Source organism: Agelaius tricolor, unplaced genomic scaffold (genome assembly GCF_023055355.1).
Source record: "Agelaius tricolor isolate 1412-34295 unplaced genomic scaffold, bAgeTri1.0.p SCAF_2, whole genome shotgun sequence".
NCBI lineage: Eukaryota > Metazoa > Chordata > Aves > Passeriformes > Icteridae > Agelaius > Agelaius tricolor.
The window spans coordinates 13,671,944-13,694,194 of NW_027269262.1; the positions used below are offsets into that span (position 1 = coordinate 13,671,944).

Sequence of the window (22,251 nt, forward strand, 5' to 3'; positions counted from 1 at the left end):
CTGCTCATATGAGTAGTATTAGAAAAGTGGTATCCAGTGCTCTAGCAGATATTAAACTACTGCTATTGAAACTAATGGAAGAAGCTCTCAGAAGTTTGGGAACATCTGGCTGAGATACAGGACATGAAGGATGACTGTACACAGTGGTGGGCATCTAAAGGAACAGTGTCATCTCCTTCACATGCTTCAAACTAGAAAAGCAAAGTTGTTAGACACAAGAAACATTTCCACATTTTTCATTACAATATATCTTAATCTCAGTTTGTAGATGTGATGTTGCTGCTGCTGGAAAGAGGAAGGGTGTTTTTGCAAAGAGCTAAGAAATCCCAGTCATCTGACTGTCATTTGCTGTTGCAACCAAGGGCTCTGAAGCATGGTTCAAAGACAAAACAGCTTCTAAGTCACTCGCTGACCACATGATGCTGGTTGTTTAAATCCAATGACACTTGAGCAAAATCTTTTTGTAACAGTCTTTGAAGATGAAGAGAAGAAATAAAACCACACCAAAATAAATTCCAGCACGCACTCAGAGTTTAGACTGGCACTTCTCAGAGTCCTTTTAGGCAACAAACACTTGTACTGAAATTCTCCCATTCTGTACAGCACGTAAAGTACGAAAGCTTCTATTGCTCAGTGGAAATCCTCAGGCAGCATTCCAAACATACTTCACATTCAATAAGAATTGCCAGTCATACTCTTTCTGCATCCACTCCAATTATGAAAAATGTCAGAATAAAGCCAGAGAAATTAATCTAACTTGGGGGCTGGGAGGAGCAGCTACAAAGCACTGAGAACAAATTCTGACTTCAGAAATAAATAGAAATAACTTTTTTAATGATGTTATGAATTTTTTTCACTGAAGCATAAAATTCACATGACCTTGAAATGGCAATCATGCCAACCTACACTACTTTCTACATCCATCGTTTCTATTAAGAAAACTAGTAGTTCATTCTCGAATACCTTCGGGCATGTTAAAGCAAGAGAAGGTACATGCACAACTCTCTTATAAAGACAGGTACAAGAGACTGGATCTCTCAACAAAACGGGACATTTTGACTAACTTAGGAAACTGTTTAGACTTATTCTTGGATCTGAACTACAGCTCAGCCACCTACCTAAATGAAGTAATACCAGATGCTCAGGAAAAAAGTGAGGGAACTCTTCCAAAGACCATGATTTTCAGCCCATTAGAGTCTTCTGCAATCTACATTTTAGTATTTGGAAAATGACATAACTACAGAGGCACGAGACTATCAGCTCTTGTTCAATCAGAATCAGTCTGAACAGTGCTATCACAATTGCTAGCTCAATGCCAGACTTCAGACTGCAAGAAAATCTGATGGCACTAAGTTAAAAAAGCTACTTGAGCTATATAAAAATATTTTTTCATTGTTCTGCATCTGTCACCTTTCAATGTCACTTAATGTGAAGTGCCTTTTGAATCACTGTTGATACAAAAAAAATCCTTTGAAATGCACTCTCTAACTTATTGTAGATATCAGATTTCAAGACACACCTTTAGCATAAGGTCTAGCATGATATTTAATTTCAGCACTTCAGTATTATTAAACTTGTCCAAATTAAGTGTTAGTCCCCCCTTCTCTCTCTTCCCACTGCTACGGCCTCCTCCTTCCTTCTTTTAATAGGGACATCCCACAGGCATCTATCAATTAGCAAGTCAGCAAAATAATAATTAAGATGTTCTTACATAATTTTGCATTGCTCTAAGAGGTCTTAGGTCTTTTTTTTTTTTCCATGCATAACAACACAGCTACACAGGCTGCTGTTTTTCTAATTCTGGAGTATGTGCAGCGTCAATAACTGGAAACAACGTACTATGTTAACAAAGAAAAGAGAATATTTAATCAATCAGATTAATTGACTGGAATCCCCAAGGAAGCAGCTTGGGGATGAAACAGAAATTTTTATCAGTTCAAAGCCCTAAAGCACAAGTTCTCCAACATTCACTAATCATATCATGAAGAAGACCACACTGAAGCTCTCAATTGGACAAAGAGAAGTATGAAATTCTAATAATTCACAAACAAGACAAGCAGAACATAAACAACACAGCAGGAATTTTAAAAGAAGCCATACATTTTTAAAAGACCTTCAAATGCACTAACAAGTTGAAGTTTAGATGTCTATTACCCCAGCCATCCAGATGCTACTAGTTATTTCCAAATTTAAAGTGTAACTTTGTGTCTTTCCAACATTGGAAACTCTTAAAAGAAACGAAAATATAGGACTATTCACAAAATGCCTTTAGGTATCTTGGTAAACACATAATTATGTCTTTCACCTGTCTGCTACCCACAATTCCTTTCAAAACCTTCCCACGAGTTCATTAAGTCCTCAAACTCAGGTGGCTGGTCAGCTTCTCTTTCCCAAAGCCACCTCCACAGGCTACCTCCTTTGTAGAACCCTATGTGTCTGGACAGCAACACTGACAAGACACTGAAGTGATTTTATTCTAAGCCATGTGTGCTACTTTTAAAACACAAAAGCTGTTAAGGCCAGCTGTGTGACAACTGTCCGAATACCTGCACTCCTTTTGCTCCCTAAACTTTTACCAACTCAGTATTACTGAGTTCCCCATCTCCTTGGCTAGCCAAAGATTGCAGACACTTGGTAAACATGGTAGTGTTAATTATAGGAAGCATTGTATTAGTTGTGCAAGAGCTGTGAAACTCAGACCTGTCTTTAGTTGCAGCACCAAAAATAACACCCTGGCTCCTTATACCCCATTTCTGACAGGTTTTAGACTTTATATGTGGCACTCACGGCTTAACACCCCATTCTTTCTCCCAACACCGTACGACTTATCTCTTGGAAGTGAGCGCTAAAGACGCTGCTGGAAACAATTTCTCCCACACTTGGCAAATACCCGTGATGTTCGCATGGATACCGAAGCTCGATGATAATAAGCCTGTGGCACCAGGGTAACACCGGACCTGGCAGCGCCCCTCCTCAGCCCCCTCTGCACCGCTCCTACAGCCTCCGCCATTCCCGCACAGGTTACAGAGAACAAGGAATGACTGAAGGAAGGATGCCAAGCGCCTTTCCCGGCCGCCCAGCGACACCGAGAGCCACCCCCGCCCAGCCCCGTGCACCCACCGGCGGCTGTCCCCGCCTCCCGGAGCCCCCCGGGCCCCGAGCCAGGGTCACTTACTGAGCTGCCCGGCCCCGGGCTCCCTGCCGCCGGCTCCCCCGAGCCCGCTGCTGCCGCCCAGGCTGCCCAGGGCCCCGCCGGCGGGCGGCGTGCCGCTCTGCCGCTCGAAGTTGCCCGGGTTGGAGAAGAAATCGCGGAGCCGGGGCAGCTCCCGGCCGCTCTCCAACAGCTCCGTGTGCAGCTCCAGCGCCGTCAGCAGGAACTGGTCCCGCAGCAGCTGCGCCGCTATCGCGTCCATCGGCACCCGCGGCAGCTCCCCGGCCCCCGCGGCAGCATCACCCGGCGCCGCCGCTCGCAGACCCGGCAGCTCCTCGGGGCTCCCCGCCGCCGGCTCCGGCTGCTGCTGCGGGTACGCCGGCCCGCCCGGCTCGGTGCTGCTGCTGCTGCCGCCGCCGGGCCGGGCCTCCTCGGGCTCGTCCTCCTCCGAGTCGCTGAGGAAGGGGTTCACACTGCCGCCCCCGCCGGCCGCCGCCGCCGCCATCTTACAGCCCGGCGCGGCGCGACCGCTGCCGGGGCGCTACCGCGGCAAAGCCTGCGCGGAGATGCCGCCGCAGACACCGGTCCTGGCGGGGCGGGGGCCCGAGCCGCTGCCAGGCCCCTGTCGATGGTGCTGATGATGTTGACGACGCCGCTGTCGCCGCGGGCGCTGCCGCCACCTGCGGCCACAGCGACTCCCCGCCACCGCCTCCTCGCCGGCCTCCCACCCGCCCTGCTGCCGCTTCCGGATCCCCGCTCGCGCGAGACTTCCCGCGGCCAACCGCCAGCGGCGCCCCGGCGCTCGGCCACGCCCCCTCCGCGCAGGGCGGGGCCCGAGGAGAGGGAGGGACGCCGAGGGGCGTGGCCAGAGGGCGGGGCTTTGGGGCACGCCCGCGGCGGGGCGCGGGCCTGGGCGGGGCCGGGAGCGGCGGAGGGCGGAAGCGGAAGCGGCCGTGGATCGCGCCCGGGGAGGAGGAGTGAGTCCGGGCGCGTGGGCACCTCGCGCTTCCCCTGGGGAGGGGGTGGCCGATCCTGAGGCACTGGCAATAGGGGCGGCCGATCCTGGGGCACAGGGAAAGGCGGCAGCCGTTCCTGGGGCACCGGGAAACGGGGCAGCCGGTCCTGAGGCACCGGGAAGGGGTGGGCACGGGCTGCGCCTCCCCGCTTCCGCAAAGCTTGGGTCGCTCCGCAGCCTCCACGGCGGCCGCCCAGCCCGTACGGGCTCAGAGCGCTGCTGGAACGGGAGGGATGCGGGACTCGGCTTCGCCTCCGAGCTCGGGCTGAGGGGTTGGACCCTTGCCGGGTTGTGTTGGCTGGGCCAGGGTAGGGCTTCCCGGGGAAAGCAGCGCCCGGCAAGGGCCCCGGGGGTGGACCTTGGAATGCCAAACGAGTCACTGTTCCTAGAGGTGTTTAAGGAAAGGCTGGATGCAGCACTGGGTGCCATGGTCTAGGTGACATGGGTTTGGTCATGGGTTGGACTCGATGTCAGCATCTCAGAGGCCTTTTCCAGCCAAGGTGGTTCTGTAACTCCGCGTTCCCGGCAGGTGTGTGAGCCATGTCCCAGCATCAGGTGTTGCTGCCATTAGGGAGGGCACAAGCGCGGGTAGATAGTAAGTTGATGCTTCTGGAAGAAGGGTCAAGCAACCCAGGGGGACTACAGGGATGTTGTAAGGTTATACTGAGAGAAAATTAGAAGGGCCAAAACCCACCTAGTACTTAATCTGACTACTGCTGTAAAAGAGTAAAAGACAACCAAATGTATTTGCAGATATATCAGCAGCAAAAGGAGAACTAAGGAAAATGTTTATCCTATTGTGGGATGTAAGAAGAAACTGTGGTAAAGGATGAGGAAAAGGCTGTGGTACAAAACATCTTCTTTTCCTTGCTCTTTAATGACAAAGCCAGTTGCCATTGTGATGTACAGCCCTGAGCCAGATGAGGGGAACGGGGAGTAGAATGATGCTCCCATTGGCTCAGAGGGTGACAAGGCTCTGCCGAGGGATCTGTTGCATCAGGCAGCGCTACAGGATGCAGGAAAAGTGTCTGGAAGCTGGTCCAGCAGAAAAGGACCTGGCTGTGCTGATAGACAGTTGCCTGAAGATGAGCCAGCCGTGTGCTCAGGTGACCAAGAAGGCCAAGGGCATCCTGGCCTGTATCAGCACTTGTGGCCAGCAGGAGCAGGGCAGGGATTGTCCCCCTGTACCTGCCACTGCTGAGGCTGCACCTTGAATCCTGTGTCCAGTTTTGGGCTCCTCACTACAAAAAGAATATTGAGGTGCTGGAATGTGTCCAGAGAAGGGCAGCGGAGCTGGCGAAGGGTCTGGAGCACAAGTTTTATGGGGAATGGCTGTGGGAGCTGGGTCGTTTAGCCTGGAGAAAAGGAAGTTTAGGGGGCACCTTCCTGTTCCCTACAACCACCTGAAAGGAGGCAGTAGCAAGGTGAAGGTTGGCCTCCTTTCCCAAGTAACAAGTGATAGGAGGAAAAGAAATCACTTCAAGTTGTGCCACTGATTTTTTTTTTCTAATTTTTTTTTCTAAAAAATATTCTTTTTTTTTTCTAATCTATAAGATTGAATATTAGTAAAAATTTATTCACTGAAAGGGCAATCAGGCATTGGAACAGGCTGCCCAGGAAAGTGGTGGGATCGCCATCCCTAGAAATATTCAAAAGACATGTGAATGTGGCACTTGGGAATGTGCTTTAGCACATGGACTTGGCACTGTTGTGTTAACAGCTGGATTCAATGACCTTTGAGGTCTTTTCCTTAGTAATTAAAAAGTAAAAACCTTAATAATTCTATGAGTCCATGAAGTTGTGCATCTGGAAGTGTGAAGTTATCACTTTTAAAAACATGATGCAAAGTGGTTACTTTGTGTGTTACCGGGTAAAAAACTTGAAGCTGGAATGTAGCAGCAGGAAGTGTGTGCTACTGAAGGAAGTTCAGCTCACTGGAAACTGCAAAACAGGGCCAGCTTTGGTTTCTGTTTGATTTCTTTGAAAATGTTGTTTCATTCCCACCAATGGAAGCTCTGTGTAAAGCTGACCCACTAGGACCTGCCTATTGGGGCTGAACTCTTAGTAATAGAATAATGTGAATGTTTGGCAGTGACATGGAGATCTAAAAGCCCTCTGGAGTACTCACCCCAAACCCTTCCATTCACATGGTGGTGTGCCATAAAAGACTGTGCTTTCCAGTTTTTTCCAGGATTTGCATAACTTTTCCGTAAATTTTACACTCAATTTAGCTTTCTGTCCTATAATAAACTTTGCATTTTATTACTGCTGTGTTGTTTTATGTTGTTGATCCACACTAAAAAGAACCTAAGTGGCAGAGCATGAACTGGTTGTAGCATAACGTAAAATAGCAGTGTATTGAAAATGCTTAAAAATTCCAGTGGGACCACAACAAAAATGGGGACAAAAACCTCTCCGGTAGAATTGAGAACCTTTAAGGTAACCTTCTGCTATTTCCATTCCTTTCTGGAGAGTTAGAGCGTGTTCAGAGTGAGTTTTTTGTAAGCTGGCTCCGGTGCTTTGCCTCCTCGGGGGAGGAGGGCGAGCCCTGCCGGGTCCTGCAGCGGCCTCTGGCGGCGACCCGCGGGCTCTGCAGCGCCCGCGTCTGCCTCTCTCTTCACAAACTCATTTCTGCCCACTTCTCCGGGCCGTGCCAGTAAGGACTAACTTTTTTCACTCTTCCACGCTGAAAATCGATGTAAAAGCGTCCCACTGTTTCCGTGCTTTGGAAGAGGTTTGTTTGGGTTTGTGAAACTAAATGAAATATTTACAGATGTCACTTGATTGCTCCAAAATAATTTATGGATGGCTGGGAAAAAGCTGTCTTCACTGAAATGTATATTCCAGGAATAAAGAGTGTAGGTAGAAAAATGTAACTGTAACAATATGCTTAAAAGAATTTATGTGCCAAAGGGGTATTGTTCTGAGAAACCAGAGAAGAAAACCTGATAGTGTACTGCCTCAGAGGATGTGTGAGGCAGAAAAAGCTGCATGAGTTCTGGAAATGGAGCATTCTATAGGTCTACTTGAGGCAGACAGCTGCAAATTAATTATTCAGTAGTCATTCTAAGAGAGGCAGATTGTTGATTAAGCTGCTTTGCCTCTTAGTGGAGTTGCTGTCTCCTAACTTTTAAAGGATTTGAGTTCTATGTCTGAAGTACAACATATCTAAATACATCTTGGAAAGCTAAGAGTCCAAAACACATGAGCTCGTACAAAAAAAAATCTGAGGAGTCTTTTTTTGGAGGAGGCGGTGTAAACATTTTTTTTTCAGTCTATGCATGTTTTGTTTTATGAACTTTTACATTTATGGTACTTGAGATGAAAAATGAGTAGAAAAAAGTTTCTTTTCACTGTGTTGATTTTGGTAGGAGTGTTAAATCTTGAGATAATGCCTGGGACTTTAATGAACTGAAACATATGAGCAGTTTCAGGTTCCCTCTGTTGTTTGGTGGTGTGATGGGTGTGTAAATTATTCTTTCTTTCTGCACTACTCTGGTGCAGCATCAGCCACTGAACGCACTGTTTATAAGTCAAGCTTTATAGGAGTTTCTGTTTCAGCTCCCACAGACAAAGTTAATTTCATTCAAAGAAGTTAATTCTCTTAGGTACATACTGGGGCTTTTTTCTGTGCTGAATGCTTGAAGTATATGAGTTAATGTGTTCTAGTCGTATAGAATATTAATCCCAATATTTCCGGGTGGGACGTGCCTGGCCCCGTCTGACCCTTGCTGCTGGACCAAAGGCAGCAGCTGTGGCTTTTCACCGCAGAGATACCTTTGGCCAGCTGGATGCTGCAGCTGGGCACTCGGAACAAATCCAGGCGTAGTAGGAACTCAGTTTACCTCTGGTGGAAAAGGTTCAGGCGATGGTGAAGAGAAACAGGAGAGGATTCTATCGTAGAGTTTTAATCCAGAGTTTTATTCCAGGATGGTAGACCTCTGAATGTTGTAACAGCTCACAGACAGAATCCCGACCGCATGGTCCCGTCTCCTTTTAAGCCCGGGGACAGGGGGAGGGGAAGGGACAGGTAAAGGCCAACCAGGTGTGAGGAGGGGAAGGCTCAAGGGACAAAGACACTTGGACAGGCCAATGAGCCCGGACCTGAGGGGCATCTTTTGAACTTCTGCCAACCACACCACGACCCTGCTGGAATGTTAAGATTGAGGGACAGCTCTCAGCAGGAGGGCAAAGGGAGAGGGGAAAGGTTGGCACACCTTGGGAGGTTGGGATAGGTGAAACAGAAAATCCCATCACACTGCAACATAGTGGTCCTATAAGGAAATAGGGTAGCTTTTTTAAATCTGCTTGGGATCCCAATTAGGGCACAGGGAACAAAATAATGGAGAACTATCTGAAGCAAATCTGGTTTCTACTTTAAAATATTGCTGATCTGTGAGTTCTACCGACTCTTGCTTAAGTTTTCTTCTAAAAGTGAGCTGCCTGAAAGAATCTTTGTCTATATATGTTTATTGAAGGCTGACTTTTCCCTCCTTTCAGAAGAAACTTGATGCCAATTATAATTTTTATGTTTGCTTTTTAACCTTAAAAATGAATTTTAGTGCTTTGTTAACTCTAACCTCTAAAGTATTTTTATATTTTGTGGGAGCCAAATAATGAAGATGTTGAAAATGCATAATATTGGTAGCTTGTACTTAAAAACCTCTGCCACATCTTTGAAATTGCATCTGTCCATTCCAGTTTCAAGGGAATGTTTTTTAATGTGAACAGCCTGTAACTATCAGTAGTTAATGGTTACTTGCGTGTTACATTCAGATGTAGCTTTGCCCAGAAAAATCTACTGTATAAGGGTTTGTTAAATTGGGATTTTAAGTAAAGGTACTACAGCAGTGTGAATCGGCACTTGGAAATATTTTTAGTGTCACCAAAAACATGATAATGACCCATGAAATCAGGTGAAGACTTGAATTGAACAAAACAACTCCCCAAAATCCCTTTGAATTCAAGTTGGCTGTGTTTTTCAACCTCCAAAACTGCTGTATGGAAGTGTTACTGTAAACAGTGGGTATTTGGAAACCTACCATCAAAAAAAGACATCAAACACACTAAGAGCCTAGGGAGTATTTTAGAAAACTTGTTCAGGCTTTATTATGTGTATATTTATGGCTTTGTGAGAATGAATATGTAAGGAAAATTGCTGTTAGAGTTGGGTGAGGATTTATAAACTGTGAATCAAAGACGTGACCTTTTAGACACTGCAAACACTTGAGTATCAAAATACTTGGGCCTTGTTCACCATAGCCTGGGGGATGGAGCACATTGTCTGGGCTGTAGGCTGTCCAGAAAGGTGTTGCAGAGGCTCTGAGATGGGTGCCTGACCCTGCCTCACTGTGGTGAGGGACAGGGGAGGCAAGGAAGGGAAGATGCTCTGTGCTTTTGCTGTCTGTTTCATGTTATTCCTCTTCAATTTAGTATTTGCACTGTTTTGAACAAAAAAATCTGCATTTTTTTCCTTATATGGCCTGCTGACTACAACTAATGTGGGATGCAGTCTTCAAAGAATGAAGGAGTCTGAGGACATGCTTTGAGCATGCTGAGTTAGGTCTTTTGTTTGGAGGAGATGGCATCCTGTCCTGGCTGCCAACACAGAGGTTTGTGCTGGGAATTCAGGGAACTAAACTACAGCAAAGTCATCTTTATTCTTCCTGCTTTTTTCCCCCCCTTTCTTGCGGTTATTTTCAATTGAATTCATTCTCTAGAATGCTTAACTATCCAGTTGTACACCTGGATGTGCCAGCCCAAGGAAGAGGTCTTGCCTTGGGAATAAGTGGGCAGGAGCAGAGGAGGGCAGGACAGCTCTCTGCAGCTCTAATGGCTTGGTTTTTCTTGGAGTATTCGTAACTGTGAAAGCCTCTTGTTCTGCTAACTGCTACTCCCATGACAGCTGTTTTTGTATAAAAGACCTGATAAAATATATTTGCCTTGCTGGTCCCAAGTATTTTGGAAAATATGCTTTTAGTTACTAGCAAGTTTCGATAGGTGGCAGGGTACAAGTGAATAACTGATACCCAGATCACCTCAAATATGAGAACTGGGGAGTTGTTGCCCATCTGTATTCTCCAGGTTTGTGGGTTTCTCCCTAGCAGTTTTTGGTTTGTCTTCTGAGCTCTTTTTTTCTCTTCAGTGGTTCTATTGCTGTCATTTGCTGAAAGAATTTGAGTGCTAGGGAGTTTTCATTTTAAATCAGCTGTTCCCCATATTGCAAAGAGGCAGAACACTGATTGTTTTCAGGCATAATTTTCTGTTTCCATTAATTATTAGACTGAGTCAGCAGCTGAAAAATAAAGGTGTCTTATACAAATGAAAAGTGGCTTGGCTTTGTAATAAAAACAAACACAAGCTCACAGGGCTTCAGCAGAGGGTGTTTGCAAGTTGATATGTCATAAATGCTAATGAATGTTAACTACTCGGTTAGTGGAGGCCAATGTAGGAGCACAGAGAACTTTGTACTAAAGTAAAGGCCAATATTTCAGGCTGCAGTAATTGACAAGTTCAGTGACTCTTTGAGTCCTGTGGGAGCTTAGGGAAATGCTTCTTTTGTGAACAGCTTGCAAGTACAGCTGCTGGTGGAAGAGTTAAAGATGAGGTGATTGCTTTGCATAGAGATTTCTTACTGGACCTCAAAGTATCCTTGCACAAATATTGTGGATGCTTATGCTATGACTTGATGCTCTTTTAAAAGAGGCATAATCCATCCTTTTTATTATTTTTCTACATTTTACACCCTGACTGTTGCAGTTCTTTTAAACCTGGAGGGGTGGGATTTGCCGGGTTTGTGTGTGCGGTGGTGCCGGGCGCGGTGCAGGACCCTGGAGAGCGCCGGGCGGTGGGAGAGCACCACCCCCGGCCTGTCCCAGCTCCCAGCCACGCCCGCTCTCCTGCTCCGTCCTTCAAATGAGTTTTTGTTCTCAGTGGGGAGCTTAACTTGCCTCTGGCCGTGTCAGCCTTCTTTGGCAGCTAAAGGTGTTTTCTATAGCTTTACCTGCCAAACAAGGCTGACATGGAACAACAAGAAAAGAGTCTGTGAGGAAATGAGGTGCAGTGCAAAGGACCAAAACATGCCAAAACTAACCTCACAGATGCTGCAAAAGCGGGGGAAAAAATCAAGGAGGAAGACACAACTTTGATGGGGAAGATATGAGAGACACAGCATGGATACTGAAAACGAAAAAAAAAAAAAAAAAAGAAAAATCTTTGCCAAAGTGAAAGCCATCAAAAGGCATGGGATGCCATGAAGTGCAGGGATGTGCACCAAAGCTTGCCAAAATTGATCCCCATTGAAATGCTGGAAACAGAAAAGAAGGACTTAGGAACACTCTGGAGTGGAGATACAATCAAAAGAAAGGTAAAGGTATAGAAAATGTAGATTATGCTAGCCGGTTGAATAGTATCGAGCTATGCATTCTGGTCAACTTGCTAGCATAACTAAATAGTACTTTTGAACCCAGAAAGTTCTGAAGTCTTTTACTAAAATAAATCCCAACTTTTGAAAAGGTGGGAAATGACAAATTGATTCTTTGGCTGCCTTTTATCAAAGTATTACTCTATGCTTGCAAGATGTGGTCTCTTTTTTTCCTTCAAACTGAAGCTTTTGGTAAATTTGCATTCAGAGGCTCATGTGTAAGATCCAACAGATGTGCTCGTTGCTGTATGACATAATTCTTGTTTATTTGTAATAGTTGCTCTCAGTAAGCAAATGTGACTTAGTAGAAGGAAAACAACTTCTGCCAACTTTTTAAAACCTTCATTATTCATACTAGCTTCTCTAGAATGTACATAAAGCACTGTTTGTTTGGTTTTCTGTTCGTTTTTTTTTTTAAGGGTATTTTTTTCCTCTGTGTGTATATATAATACATTTGCAAACTAGTTTTGCAAGAGTGTAGCTGAAAGTTATTTTTTGTCATCCTCATCCCTGTGTGTTAGGTTAATATTTATTGTATGATCCTTGCCCCTTTGTTGTTAAAGGGCAGAACTGTCATACCTGTATTGGTACTTCTGCTTTATTGTGTATTTTTATTGCAAATGGCTTTTAAAATACCCCAGGGGCCTTCAGCCTTGGTTTGTGAGGGAGGGCTCCAGTAAGACAAAAGATTGTTGTGGCAAGCTGCCTTCCATGTGCTTGTCTTCTCTTAAGTGCCACTTGTCCCTTGACCCTGACCTGTGAAAACTGGTCAGATGTGTTTTATTAGACACTGTCAGGCTGATGTTCTTTCCCCAAAAGTGCCCCATAAAACTTTTAATATGAAGAATCCGTCTACAAAATCTCCAAGCAGGTTAAGAAAAAAAAAGAGTGACAGGAAAGCATTCTTGTTTTATTCAAGAATGCAGAAATCTGAGGGAATCTTCTACTTTTGGTGGTACAAAAAAGAATTAAACAGTCCATATAGAGATGAAAAAGAAAAAATATAGTATCACAGTGATGTTTGAAGAAGACTTGCTGGTAGGGTATTGCTGAATGACTTAGAAATCAAGAAATATGCAAGAGGATTTGCAGATAGCTCCTGAGACCCAGGATAGGTCCTCCAAATGCTGTTGCTCAGTGAAATAATTCACAGCAAGATCACTCAGGGTTTCTCATTGTTGGGTTTTATTTTTTATGAATTCTGAATTTTTAGCTGCATGCATCCTGAGTGTATGTAATGCTAAAATTCTACTCCATGTTTTGCCTGCACTTGGCTAACAAATGGTACAAAAGGGTGTTCTTGTTTTCTCTTTAATACCTCAAAAACATAATTGTTTCCTAATGAAGTGCTCTTGTTCTCTTTATTACCGCTGTCCCATTGTCAGTGTTGTTCTCAGGTATGGGCTTTTTTCCTGGAAAACTTGTGGATACACTTTCCCATGTTTAAGGATAATTAAGAGAAAATTGCATAGGCTGACACTGCTTTGCAGGGTGTTCACTGCTTTGCAGGGTGTTCAAGTATTGGAACACTTGATGTTTCATTGATGCTTTGCAGGCCATAGTCAAATTTCTCTTTAGGGGGATAGAATATAAGGAAATAAAGGTAGTGTAGGAAGTAATCTTACCCCTAAGGAGTTGCAGCTGAGCCAATTATCAAAGATTAGGAACAGGCCTGACTTTAACAGGCCACAGCTGTAACCAATGAGAAGAAGAGTGCTATAAAAGAGTGGGGTGGCTGGTTGAGAGAGGAATTGGAGTCAGTTGGCCACTTTGTGAAGAAGAAAGGGTCAGTGCTCTGAGGAGCTGCCCATGAGAAACACCAAGAAGGTATGAAACTCTTGTGATAAGGAGACAACAGTATGGAAGCCCTGCAATAAGATGACAACGTTTCTCCCTGAAAAATTCTGGCAAAAGAGACTTTTCTAGGCAGGCAGAGTAATTTTGATTATCAAGTGATGTTAAAAAGAAAATTAAGTATTCTTTGAGCTCTTTGCCTCAGGTTTGATGTGCTTTACTGAACCACATTTAAAATTTAAAATAGTTGTCATTTGTTATTGTAATCCCTAAAATGCTTAGTGAAGATGTTGAACATAAAATAATTTTAAACAGTTTGAATTTAGTTTGAATTACAAAAGCCACTTCAGTTCCAGAGCAAGTGGAAATACTGTAGTTGCAGTTTCATTGTCTGGCAGAGTATGTTATACTTCAATAGAGAAAGAAAATGAAAGTTTGGGGAAGAGGAAAACAGAATTTATCACTTTCCCACTTCATACGTGATGAAGTCAAGATGAGGATTTGGGGTTTCCTATGTTTAAGTAGTGGGTGAAGATATGAGAGTTACTCAGAATTGGCTGGTACATCTCGTGTAAATTACAGCCTCATGCAGTCAGTAGGTGTGGGCTGTGACAGTAGGAATGACTTGAGTGCATTTCCTGACTGGGGTAGCTCTTTAAAAATCTAAATTAGTGAAAGAATAGGGTAGGGACTGCGAACACCGCCTTTAGAGCTAGCATGTCATGCAAAGCACTGTCAGACCGCCCAACTTCCATTTGCTCATCTGCCTGACGAATAATGTTTTAATGTGTAGACAAACTGTACAGTCACAACTTTGACAGTTAAATTACAAAAAACATGACACTTTAATTGAAAAATATTAGCCAGAAGCACAGCAGACATTCTTGTCTGTTTCTTTTTTCTGTAAAAGATAAGGCCATTGATGCTTATTGAAAACACATTTTCTTCATTTTAATCAACAGACTTGATGGTATTTGTGAAGCATGGCCCCTCTAAAAGAAATTACTAATGTACCTTGAGCTCCTTGTTTTGACATTTCATTGTCCTTAAGAAAATATTCCTGCCAATGGGGCGTATTCCATGCAGTGTTTTGTGTATGTTTTACTGCATATTCAGAGAAAGAAAGAATTGTTACCTTTTGTATGAAGAACTATATTGTGTTGCAGTACAAGTATGGTTTTCTTTGCTTTATAAATAATGCTGAGAGATGACAACTTCAGAGGCAATGCAACTTAGATATAGATTACTTGAGGAAAATGAGTGCTACATTTAATTATGTCAGCCATCCTGTTAATTATTGAGGGACCTGATCCAGCCTGGTGCTGTGGATGTAGCTTCTATGGCATCAAAAAGAAAGTTTGGAAAAAAACAGTCTTATTAACAAATTACAGATGAACTTGAAAAGAGGGAAAAGCTCATGTGAAGAAGAGTTGGTCTTGGGTGGCTCATTGCAACTGTCTTGCTCCCCTGCCACCATCACAGTCTGGATGTTTTAGTCTTTGCACAGATGTGGCTGCTGGAGAGGAGCTTGTGAATGATAGCAGGATTTTTTGGTATTGTTTTGATAGGTGTGAATACAAAGAAAGAAAGGGTCTCTTCATCCTGTTTGTCACCAGCTGAGAGCTTAACTTTCTCCCTGAGAATTCAGGGTGAGTGGAGAGAACCACCAAAAAACCCTTGTCTAATCTGCATGTATCACTTTATTCTGGAAAAGTAATTAATTGCAGTCAGAAGGTCCTTGCTGCTTTTCTTTCTTTAATCTCCTAGACCTTAGGGAAGGTGCTTGCTGGGTCTGCCTTGTTGTCTCTCAGATCGATTTAACCTGTGCATCTTCTCACTCTCTTCTCTGCTCCTCTACAATGTCCAAAGAAGTGAGAAGCTCTGAAGTCTCCTGGAGCCCCCTGCATCACCTTGGCACTGCTCATTTTCTACTTCCTCTGTGTGAACAACTTGCATTTAACAGGCAGTGAGTAGCTTAGTGGATCTTTAGTACTTTCCTGTTAAGGATCTGAAAAGAATCTTTGTTTAAGAATCCACACCAGCTTTGTGATTTTGACTCCAAATTGTTTGAACAAAAATATTTTATTGGAATAGTTTAAGGTCAGGCATACTGGGAGTTGGACAGTATCATTATTGGCTCTGTATCGTTTAGGAGATGGTGACAGAAGGGGGAAAATGCAGAAAGAAAGGAATATAAATTAGAGTCTGATATATGGCTTACTAGTTGGGCTGAGTCTATAGAGGAGGTGATTTGGCTGTCTGAACTGTATTAGGATTCCAGGATTCTGTTGTAGCTAGTGATGTGTTTGGGTGGGCAGTAAGAAATGACACATGGCAAATAGGTTGCAACATGCTTCTCTTATCTACAGGACTCAGAGTGTCTTTCCTCTTGGTGTGACAGGCAATGACTTAACAGAAGAAAGTAGAGTAATGCAGTCAGAATTTGAGCAAAGCTTGTGTTTTGCCCTGTGAAAACAAGGACTGTGGAAGTCCTACTGCACTAAGGGATTGCCTGAGAAAATATCACAGGACACAAAAATATTGAGATATCTTTGGCTCAAGTTTTCTTGACAGAAAGATGTAAGATGTATTTCCAAGTGACTGTTTGTTTATCTACATTCTGGATGGCCGGGCACCTGAGGGCAGAGATGTTTTGGCACTAGTCATAAATACTTAGAGATGGCTCCTTGTCCTCAAAAGTGTGTATGCTTAAACATTTTTGTTTTTCTCCTTTCAGCAAGCTGTGCCTTTTGCTTTTTCTTATAAGCTAGTACTTAATCCAGTTTTGCCTTTTATCCTGGTTATTTTTTCCTTTTGAGGAAGAAATTGTTATTGAAATAGTTATCCTTATTGTTTCCATGCCTTTCGAGCTATCTTGAACAGTCGAGCACCAGGCTCTGTAGAGAAATTTGCATTCAGCTGAGTGCAATTAGGAGCTTTCCAAAGCCTCTGTACCTACAGGGAAACTATTTGTAAGCTTGAGAACAGAATATTTTTCACAATGTTGTGTCTCAGTGATGACACACCAAGTCCTGCATTCGAGGAGCAGGGTAAGGTAGAGGCAGAAGGGAGGGCTGTGACAGGAGCAGGTGCTTTGGGAGCTGCCTGTCTGGAAACCATGTGATGGTGTTGAGCAGTAGGATATGTTGGGCCCAGATAAATGGTTTGGTGTAATGTAATCAAACTGATTGCAAAACACATACTCTTTTCTTTTTTTTCTTTTCTCACTAATTCTATAGATACTATAGTCTAAGCATTACATTTGAATTGTGTTGATTGAACTCTTCTGTTTGCAAAGACAGGGCTAGGGAGAGTTTAAAGCAAAGAGAATTAGCTAGTGCAAAAAACAGATTAGGTTACTAATACTTTAATTAGAAGAACATAGAATATGTTAAGCTATAGAATTGTAGCACTGGGAGCATACAACAAGTAGAAGTAACAGCTTTCTTTAGTAGGGTGTTCAGTCTCATCAGTTTAAGGCATGAGTAGTTCATATTCTCTTATCAAGCACAACTGCATCAAAAGTAAAAGCCCTGTGGAAAATAAAACTGATTGAATAAAATAAGCTCTGGCACTGAACTTAGTGGTATTTCTGTGATTATGATTTCATATATTTAAATTGGTGCAGGAACCCTGAATACTTCAAAAATAAACAAACTGATATTTACAGATATTCCAAATCTCTTGGAAACTCACTTGTAGACAAAAAAGTAAGTAAGTTCCTGATTAACAGAAAGTTTTTGTTCATTAAAGTGTGACTACTACGTGTCTCTTTGAAGTGTTTGAGTATTTTGTTAGCTCCATTTTTTATTTAGTTTTCTCTCCAAATATCTCAAATGAGAAATTGCTACAGTAATGTTTCAGATTAGAGTTGGAGTTGTTGCATCTGTTTCAGTAAGGAAAATGGGTGCAATTGGAAGCTATGTTGAAGTTGCATGCAGATCTGAATTTTCTTTGGGTTAGTAAGTAATACTGTGTATTATCTTTCAAACCTTTTTTAGTGTGTTTCTTTTTTTTCCACTGGTTTTCCTGGCCCTTTAAGTTTTTGTTTTAAAAAACATCTTTCAGAGTTAAGGTTATGTGGTAATGAAGCCTTTTATCCTTATTTGGTAAGAGTGGTAGATTTACCATATGGTGGCTGCCTGTGTCTGTTTAGCTACTGGAATTCTGAAAGTAACAAGATAAACCTAATAAATATATTGTCACTGAGAAGCTCTAACTAAATTCTTAAACAAACTGTTTCTTTTAGAGAAGGGTGTGTATTTACATAGGTAGTCTGAACCTTCCAGGCTGTTAAGAGCATCTGTTTCTTAATTGGTGAATAGAGGTGATGTTTGGCTAAGTTGGATAATTAGCTAATATTTAAATAACTAAGCAGCTTGGACAGCACTGATAATCTTTTGTCAGAACTGAGCCTCATTCAGGCTCAGGTCCCATACTTAGCTCAGCCAATATTCATATTTACTTCCTACTTTACTTAAATAATTACATATTTACTTTGGAGGCATTGCATGAACCCCACAGCACGCTTGGCAAACGTGGACATTTTCCAGTGTACCTGTTATTAAGCATATTTGCATCACTAATATGACATCAGAGGATGACAGGGAAGAAAAAAACACTCAAAAAGGGAATATAATAATTCCTGAAACATAATTCTTCAGCTATTGTGCTTTGCCACTTGTTTTAGAAGAGGAATAGCATTTTGTGCTCAGCACAGCATCTTTGTTCTTTTAAAAGAAGGTTTCAGTTTCTAGGCAGGGTATAATGAGCCCGGATTTGATGGCAAACTTGGAGAAAAAAAAAGCAGTGCTGGATGGATGTTTATTATAGGATGGCTTTCTCTTGGCTGTCTGGCTTGTATTCACCTGAACAGACTTCAACTCTGTCGTGCAACCGGCCAGTAGAGGGTAGTATGTTCATGGCTACATTGCATTGTCTGAGTTTTCTGTCACGGCTGTAGCTCACAGAACAAACTGGCTTGATTCAGTGGTCTTTTGAAGCTATCTAACAAACCCCTGAACACCAGAGATGAGTTGCTGAGACATAATGGTTGTTGAAAGTCAGAATTAGTCATGCAGTGACTCTGACCAGGACTTGTGGGGAAAAAAGCTTGTTGGAAGCAGGAATTGATTATGGATTCTGGGGATGTCTGTGGTTGTTTCTCCCATTCCATAACAAATGAAATAAATATTTATTCTGATAAAGTCTCGTCTGCCTAACTTTATTTTTCTCTCTCTCTCTCTCTTAGTGTTGTACTTTGCCTTTGCCAGCCAGCTGCTGCCATGGATATACCAGTCTTCATTCTTGCGGGGCTCCTTGTGCATTGTGTGTTCTTGGTCTCCATTTTTGACATCTACTTCAGCTCTCCCCTGGTCCATGGAATGACTCCTCAGCAGACTCCGCTGCCACCTCCGGCAAAGCGTCTCGTGCTTTTTGTTGCCGATGGTCTGCGAGCAGATTCTCTGTATGAGTTGGACAGCAATGGCACAGCCCGGGCCCCTTACCTGCGGTAAGCCCAAAGCTACACTGACCTAGCTCAGAATCTCTGCTGCTCACAGTGACCCTGAGATTGTGTTAGAAAGTCTCTTTTCCCAGCCTGGCGGTCGAAGGAGGAGTCAGAGCTCTTCAGTTCTCGGTCTCAAGGTTGTTTATTGTATCTTATCTAGAAAATTCTTTCTCTGGCTTGCTGAGGTCTGTTCAGCAGGACAGACAGAGGCACACTGTCCGCCCCCCGGGTGGTATCGTCTTTTTATACTAAAAACTATGTGTACATTATTTACCATAGCTTCCCAATACCTATCACCTATGTTAGACAGTGAGTTTCTACCTTAAACCAATCCAAAAATGCCAACATCACCCAGAAGATGGAGGCCAAGAAGAAGAAGGAGAAAGGCTGGACATGCCCAGATTCCTCCATCTTGCCTCCTGAGCCCCCATTCTAAAAACCCCATAAATCTATTTTTCACTCCATGACCAACTAACTATTATTCTACTTAAACTCTCTTGACTTGAAATTCTTCATATAAAGGTTGGTAATTGTTTTTTCCAAGAGCTAAATCAAAGGCACAGGGATCTTGGGCTCTGTGCCAAGGTCTCTGAGCCCTCCAGGCAGGGGCTCGAGCCCTCCAGGGCAGCCAGAGGAATTTCCTGGGTTCCGACAGACCTACCCTACCGTAGTGTAGGGTTTTGCTCTACACAACGTTGAGAAGAGAACAAGAACAACAATTGTGGTGGCTTGAGTACTGCCTTCCTTCTTCCCTCAAAGTAACCAACTTTGCAGAGTTACACTGTGCAGAAATGCATGAGCTTGGGTTGGTGTCCCTTGTCAGGAAAGTTACTGAAAGTAGGACAGTGTAAATTGAGTCCATGTTGTCCCCTGAACTCTGCAGATAGCCAGTAACTGAGAGGGGAGTGAACTTTCTCCATTCACATCAGCAGGGTATCAATTCTGAAGCCTGGCAGGCACTAATTTAAACTGCTTCCTGGATACTCTGTTTAAGAGTAGTAGTACATTAACGTACTTGTCTTCTAATTCTAAGCTACTGACAAAACTTTTTAAGGCGTGATTAAAAGAGATGTCCTGAATAGATGTAACAGCAGGCTGCCACTTCCTTTTCATTCCACCCTTCCTGTGTGCATGACCCTGCTGCCTCCCTTGTACTCTCTACAGTGTGTGTCTAATTGCTTAAAGGAATGATTTCGTTTAAGGCTGTGAAAAAATAATCCTGCTAAAAAAGTGTTTAAAGTCATATCCTTGTGTGCTTAGAACTATTTTTTGTTAATTTTCCCTGTCTCCTTATGTCAAGGTAATTATTTGAGCATAAGACAATTGATTTTCTACACTGAAAAAAAGGCAGTATTAAATAAGACTACTTTTGAGTGATCATAGAATTGGTTGGGCTTGAATATCAGAGCAAACTCAAATAATCAGTCATCTGAAGCTCTTAAGGCTTTTGCAGTCCAGTGCTGCAAAAGTAATACAGAAATATGAGAAGTCCTGCTACGTTGCCTGCCAGCCCATATGGGCTTACTTGTGCTTACTTCTGCTGCTGCTACTGTTTTATAAGGTGCTGTCTGCCACTGGCAGGTGTCTGCCACATCAGTGTGAGTTTACCATGTTGTCTTCTAGCAATGGACTTCGCACTTACCCCAGAGCAGTTTCTTTCCTTACCAGTAAAACTGTTGGTCTTTTGGACCACCAACCAACACCATCAAGGTATGAATGCTGTAATAGCCCCATCACTAGGAGCAGGGGTGAATAGTGGCCAGGAAAAAGTTATACTGGGTATTTTCTTTTACTAAGTGATTTGAGGTTTAAAGTTTTAGCCACTCAGCATTATCATGGCTATATAGAAAAAAGTTAAACTATGTACTAGTTTGTCTACTGCTGGAAAGTTGTCACTTTTGCTTTCTCTGCTTGACCATGTTTGTGGAGTTAAGGACTTTGTATTTCAAAATCTGTAGAAGTAAAGCATTGTCACCAGTGCTGAAAGTACATGGGTGAATGGAGGGAAAGAACTGCCTTGTAACAAGCAAAGATGCTGGTAGGTCCCTGAGTGGAAGAAAATGCCAGTAGAGTGTGAGGTGCCATCTGTATTTCTCTCATCTCTCATTCTGCATAGAAGTACATATGTGTGTGAGCGTGTATATGTGAGAGATTATGAAAAGAAAAAAGCATGCAGCATGCTGTGCCTTTTGAAATGTGGAGGATCAGGCAGCCCAGAGCATATCTTCAGATCTATTACACGAGCTGCCACAATTTCGAAGCAACAGGTTCAGAGTTTTGTCCCTGAACCTTTGAGGTGCACAACTTCCATAAGTTAACTTTGTAAACAGGCTGACAAGATCATGTGTTAGCTTCTGGAAATATATCCTTTTTTATTCTGCCAAGTTGTTGCTGTCTGAACATTCCTTTTTCAATAACACTAACTCAAGGTATATGCAATTTAATACAAATTTTACTTTTTTGCATGTTCATTCTTAAGTTTCAAGTGTTCAGTCCCTTACCCACTTTATAGTAGTGGGCAACGTAACAGCCAGGTAATTAGTCTTACCCAAGTGGAGAACCTTGGGAACTACTGCATTGTTAATGAGGAAAGATTGCTTCTTTTAATAGCACATTGCTACAAGAATGGCTCTTGCTCATTTAAAGACAAAGTTTTAGTAGGTACATGGAATTAAAAATAAATATCCATTAGGCTTAAAGCAGATTGTTGGATAATACATGTATGCCAAGTACCTAGTCTTCCACAATATTTATGAAAAATATGGTTTTCAGCAGTGTTATCATAGCTGTGAGAGCCAGTAAGTGATCTGAATTGCTGCAATGGTGATTTCAGGGAAGAGGTTTTCTTCCTTGCCTGTCATGTTTCAGCCATATTTCTATATCATATTAATACTTATTATTATTATGGGTAGCTAATGTTTATGCTGTCATGGAAATTAATTTTTTTAATGATTCTTCTGAGTAAAAGGCATTGAAGTAATTCAAAGTATCTAAATTTATTTTGAGTAGGTAAATGACAAATTTATATGGCTTTTTTTCTGCCTGGTATGTGTTATTGTTGACTTCAGATCTTGAAGTTACCCTATTGTTGACAAGCAAAGATAAAGAATTACTTTCTAATTCAATAGAAATAAATTTCTAATTAAATCAATATTCTACCCGTTGTTACAATGTAAGTCTGAGGAGAGCTACAAGTGTTTTATTTTTGTTTTAAATCTTTCATGACAGTTAGTGCAATACATCCTGATCAGTCTGTAGTGAGAAAAATAAGAAACCTCTTTGATTAATACATAAATCCTTTTTTTCTAATTCCTTTTTTCAGTACAACTTGTATTATCTCCTAGCTGAGATGAGAGTAG

At 42.8% G+C, this 22,251-nt stretch overlaps 2 protein-coding genes across 8 annotated transcripts in view; one reads left to right on the forward strand and one right to left on the reverse strand.

Moving 5' to 3' along the window:
• The window catches only part of RELCH (RAB11 binding and LisH domain, coiled-coil and HEAT repeat containing), a 76,535-nt gene extending 72,879 nt beyond the window's left edge, over positions 1–3,656 (reverse strand). For all 4 annotated transcript variants that reach the window (XM_071453472.1, XM_071453481.1, XM_071453490.1 and 1 more), the window contains exon 1: positions 3,176–3,656. In XM_071453472.1, coding sequence (XP_071309573.1) covers positions 3,176–3,656 — 481 coding nt within the window. The remainder of the gene's footprint in view (positions 1–3,175) is intronic.
• Positions 3,657–3,779: 123 nt separating this feature from the next.
• PIGN (phosphatidylinositol glycan anchor biosynthesis class N) overlaps positions 3,780–22,251 on the forward strand; it is a 116,918-nt gene continuing 98,446 nt past the window's right edge. For 2 of the 4 annotated variants that reach the window (XR_011683558.1, XM_071453503.1), the window contains exons 1-3: positions 3,780–4,128; positions 15,253–15,349; positions 18,635–18,895. Coding sequence is in view for 3 of the 4 variants with exons in the window: in XM_071453503.1 (XP_071309604.1) it covers positions 3,780–4,128; positions 15,253–15,349; positions 18,635–18,895 (707 nt within the window). In the remaining variant the exon portion in view is untranslated. Of the gene's footprint in view, positions 4,129–15,252; positions 15,350–18,634; positions 18,896–20,479; positions 20,603–22,251 lie in introns of those variants that run through there. The other 2 variants (XM_071453515.1, XM_071453524.1) reach the window with 2 other exon arrangements.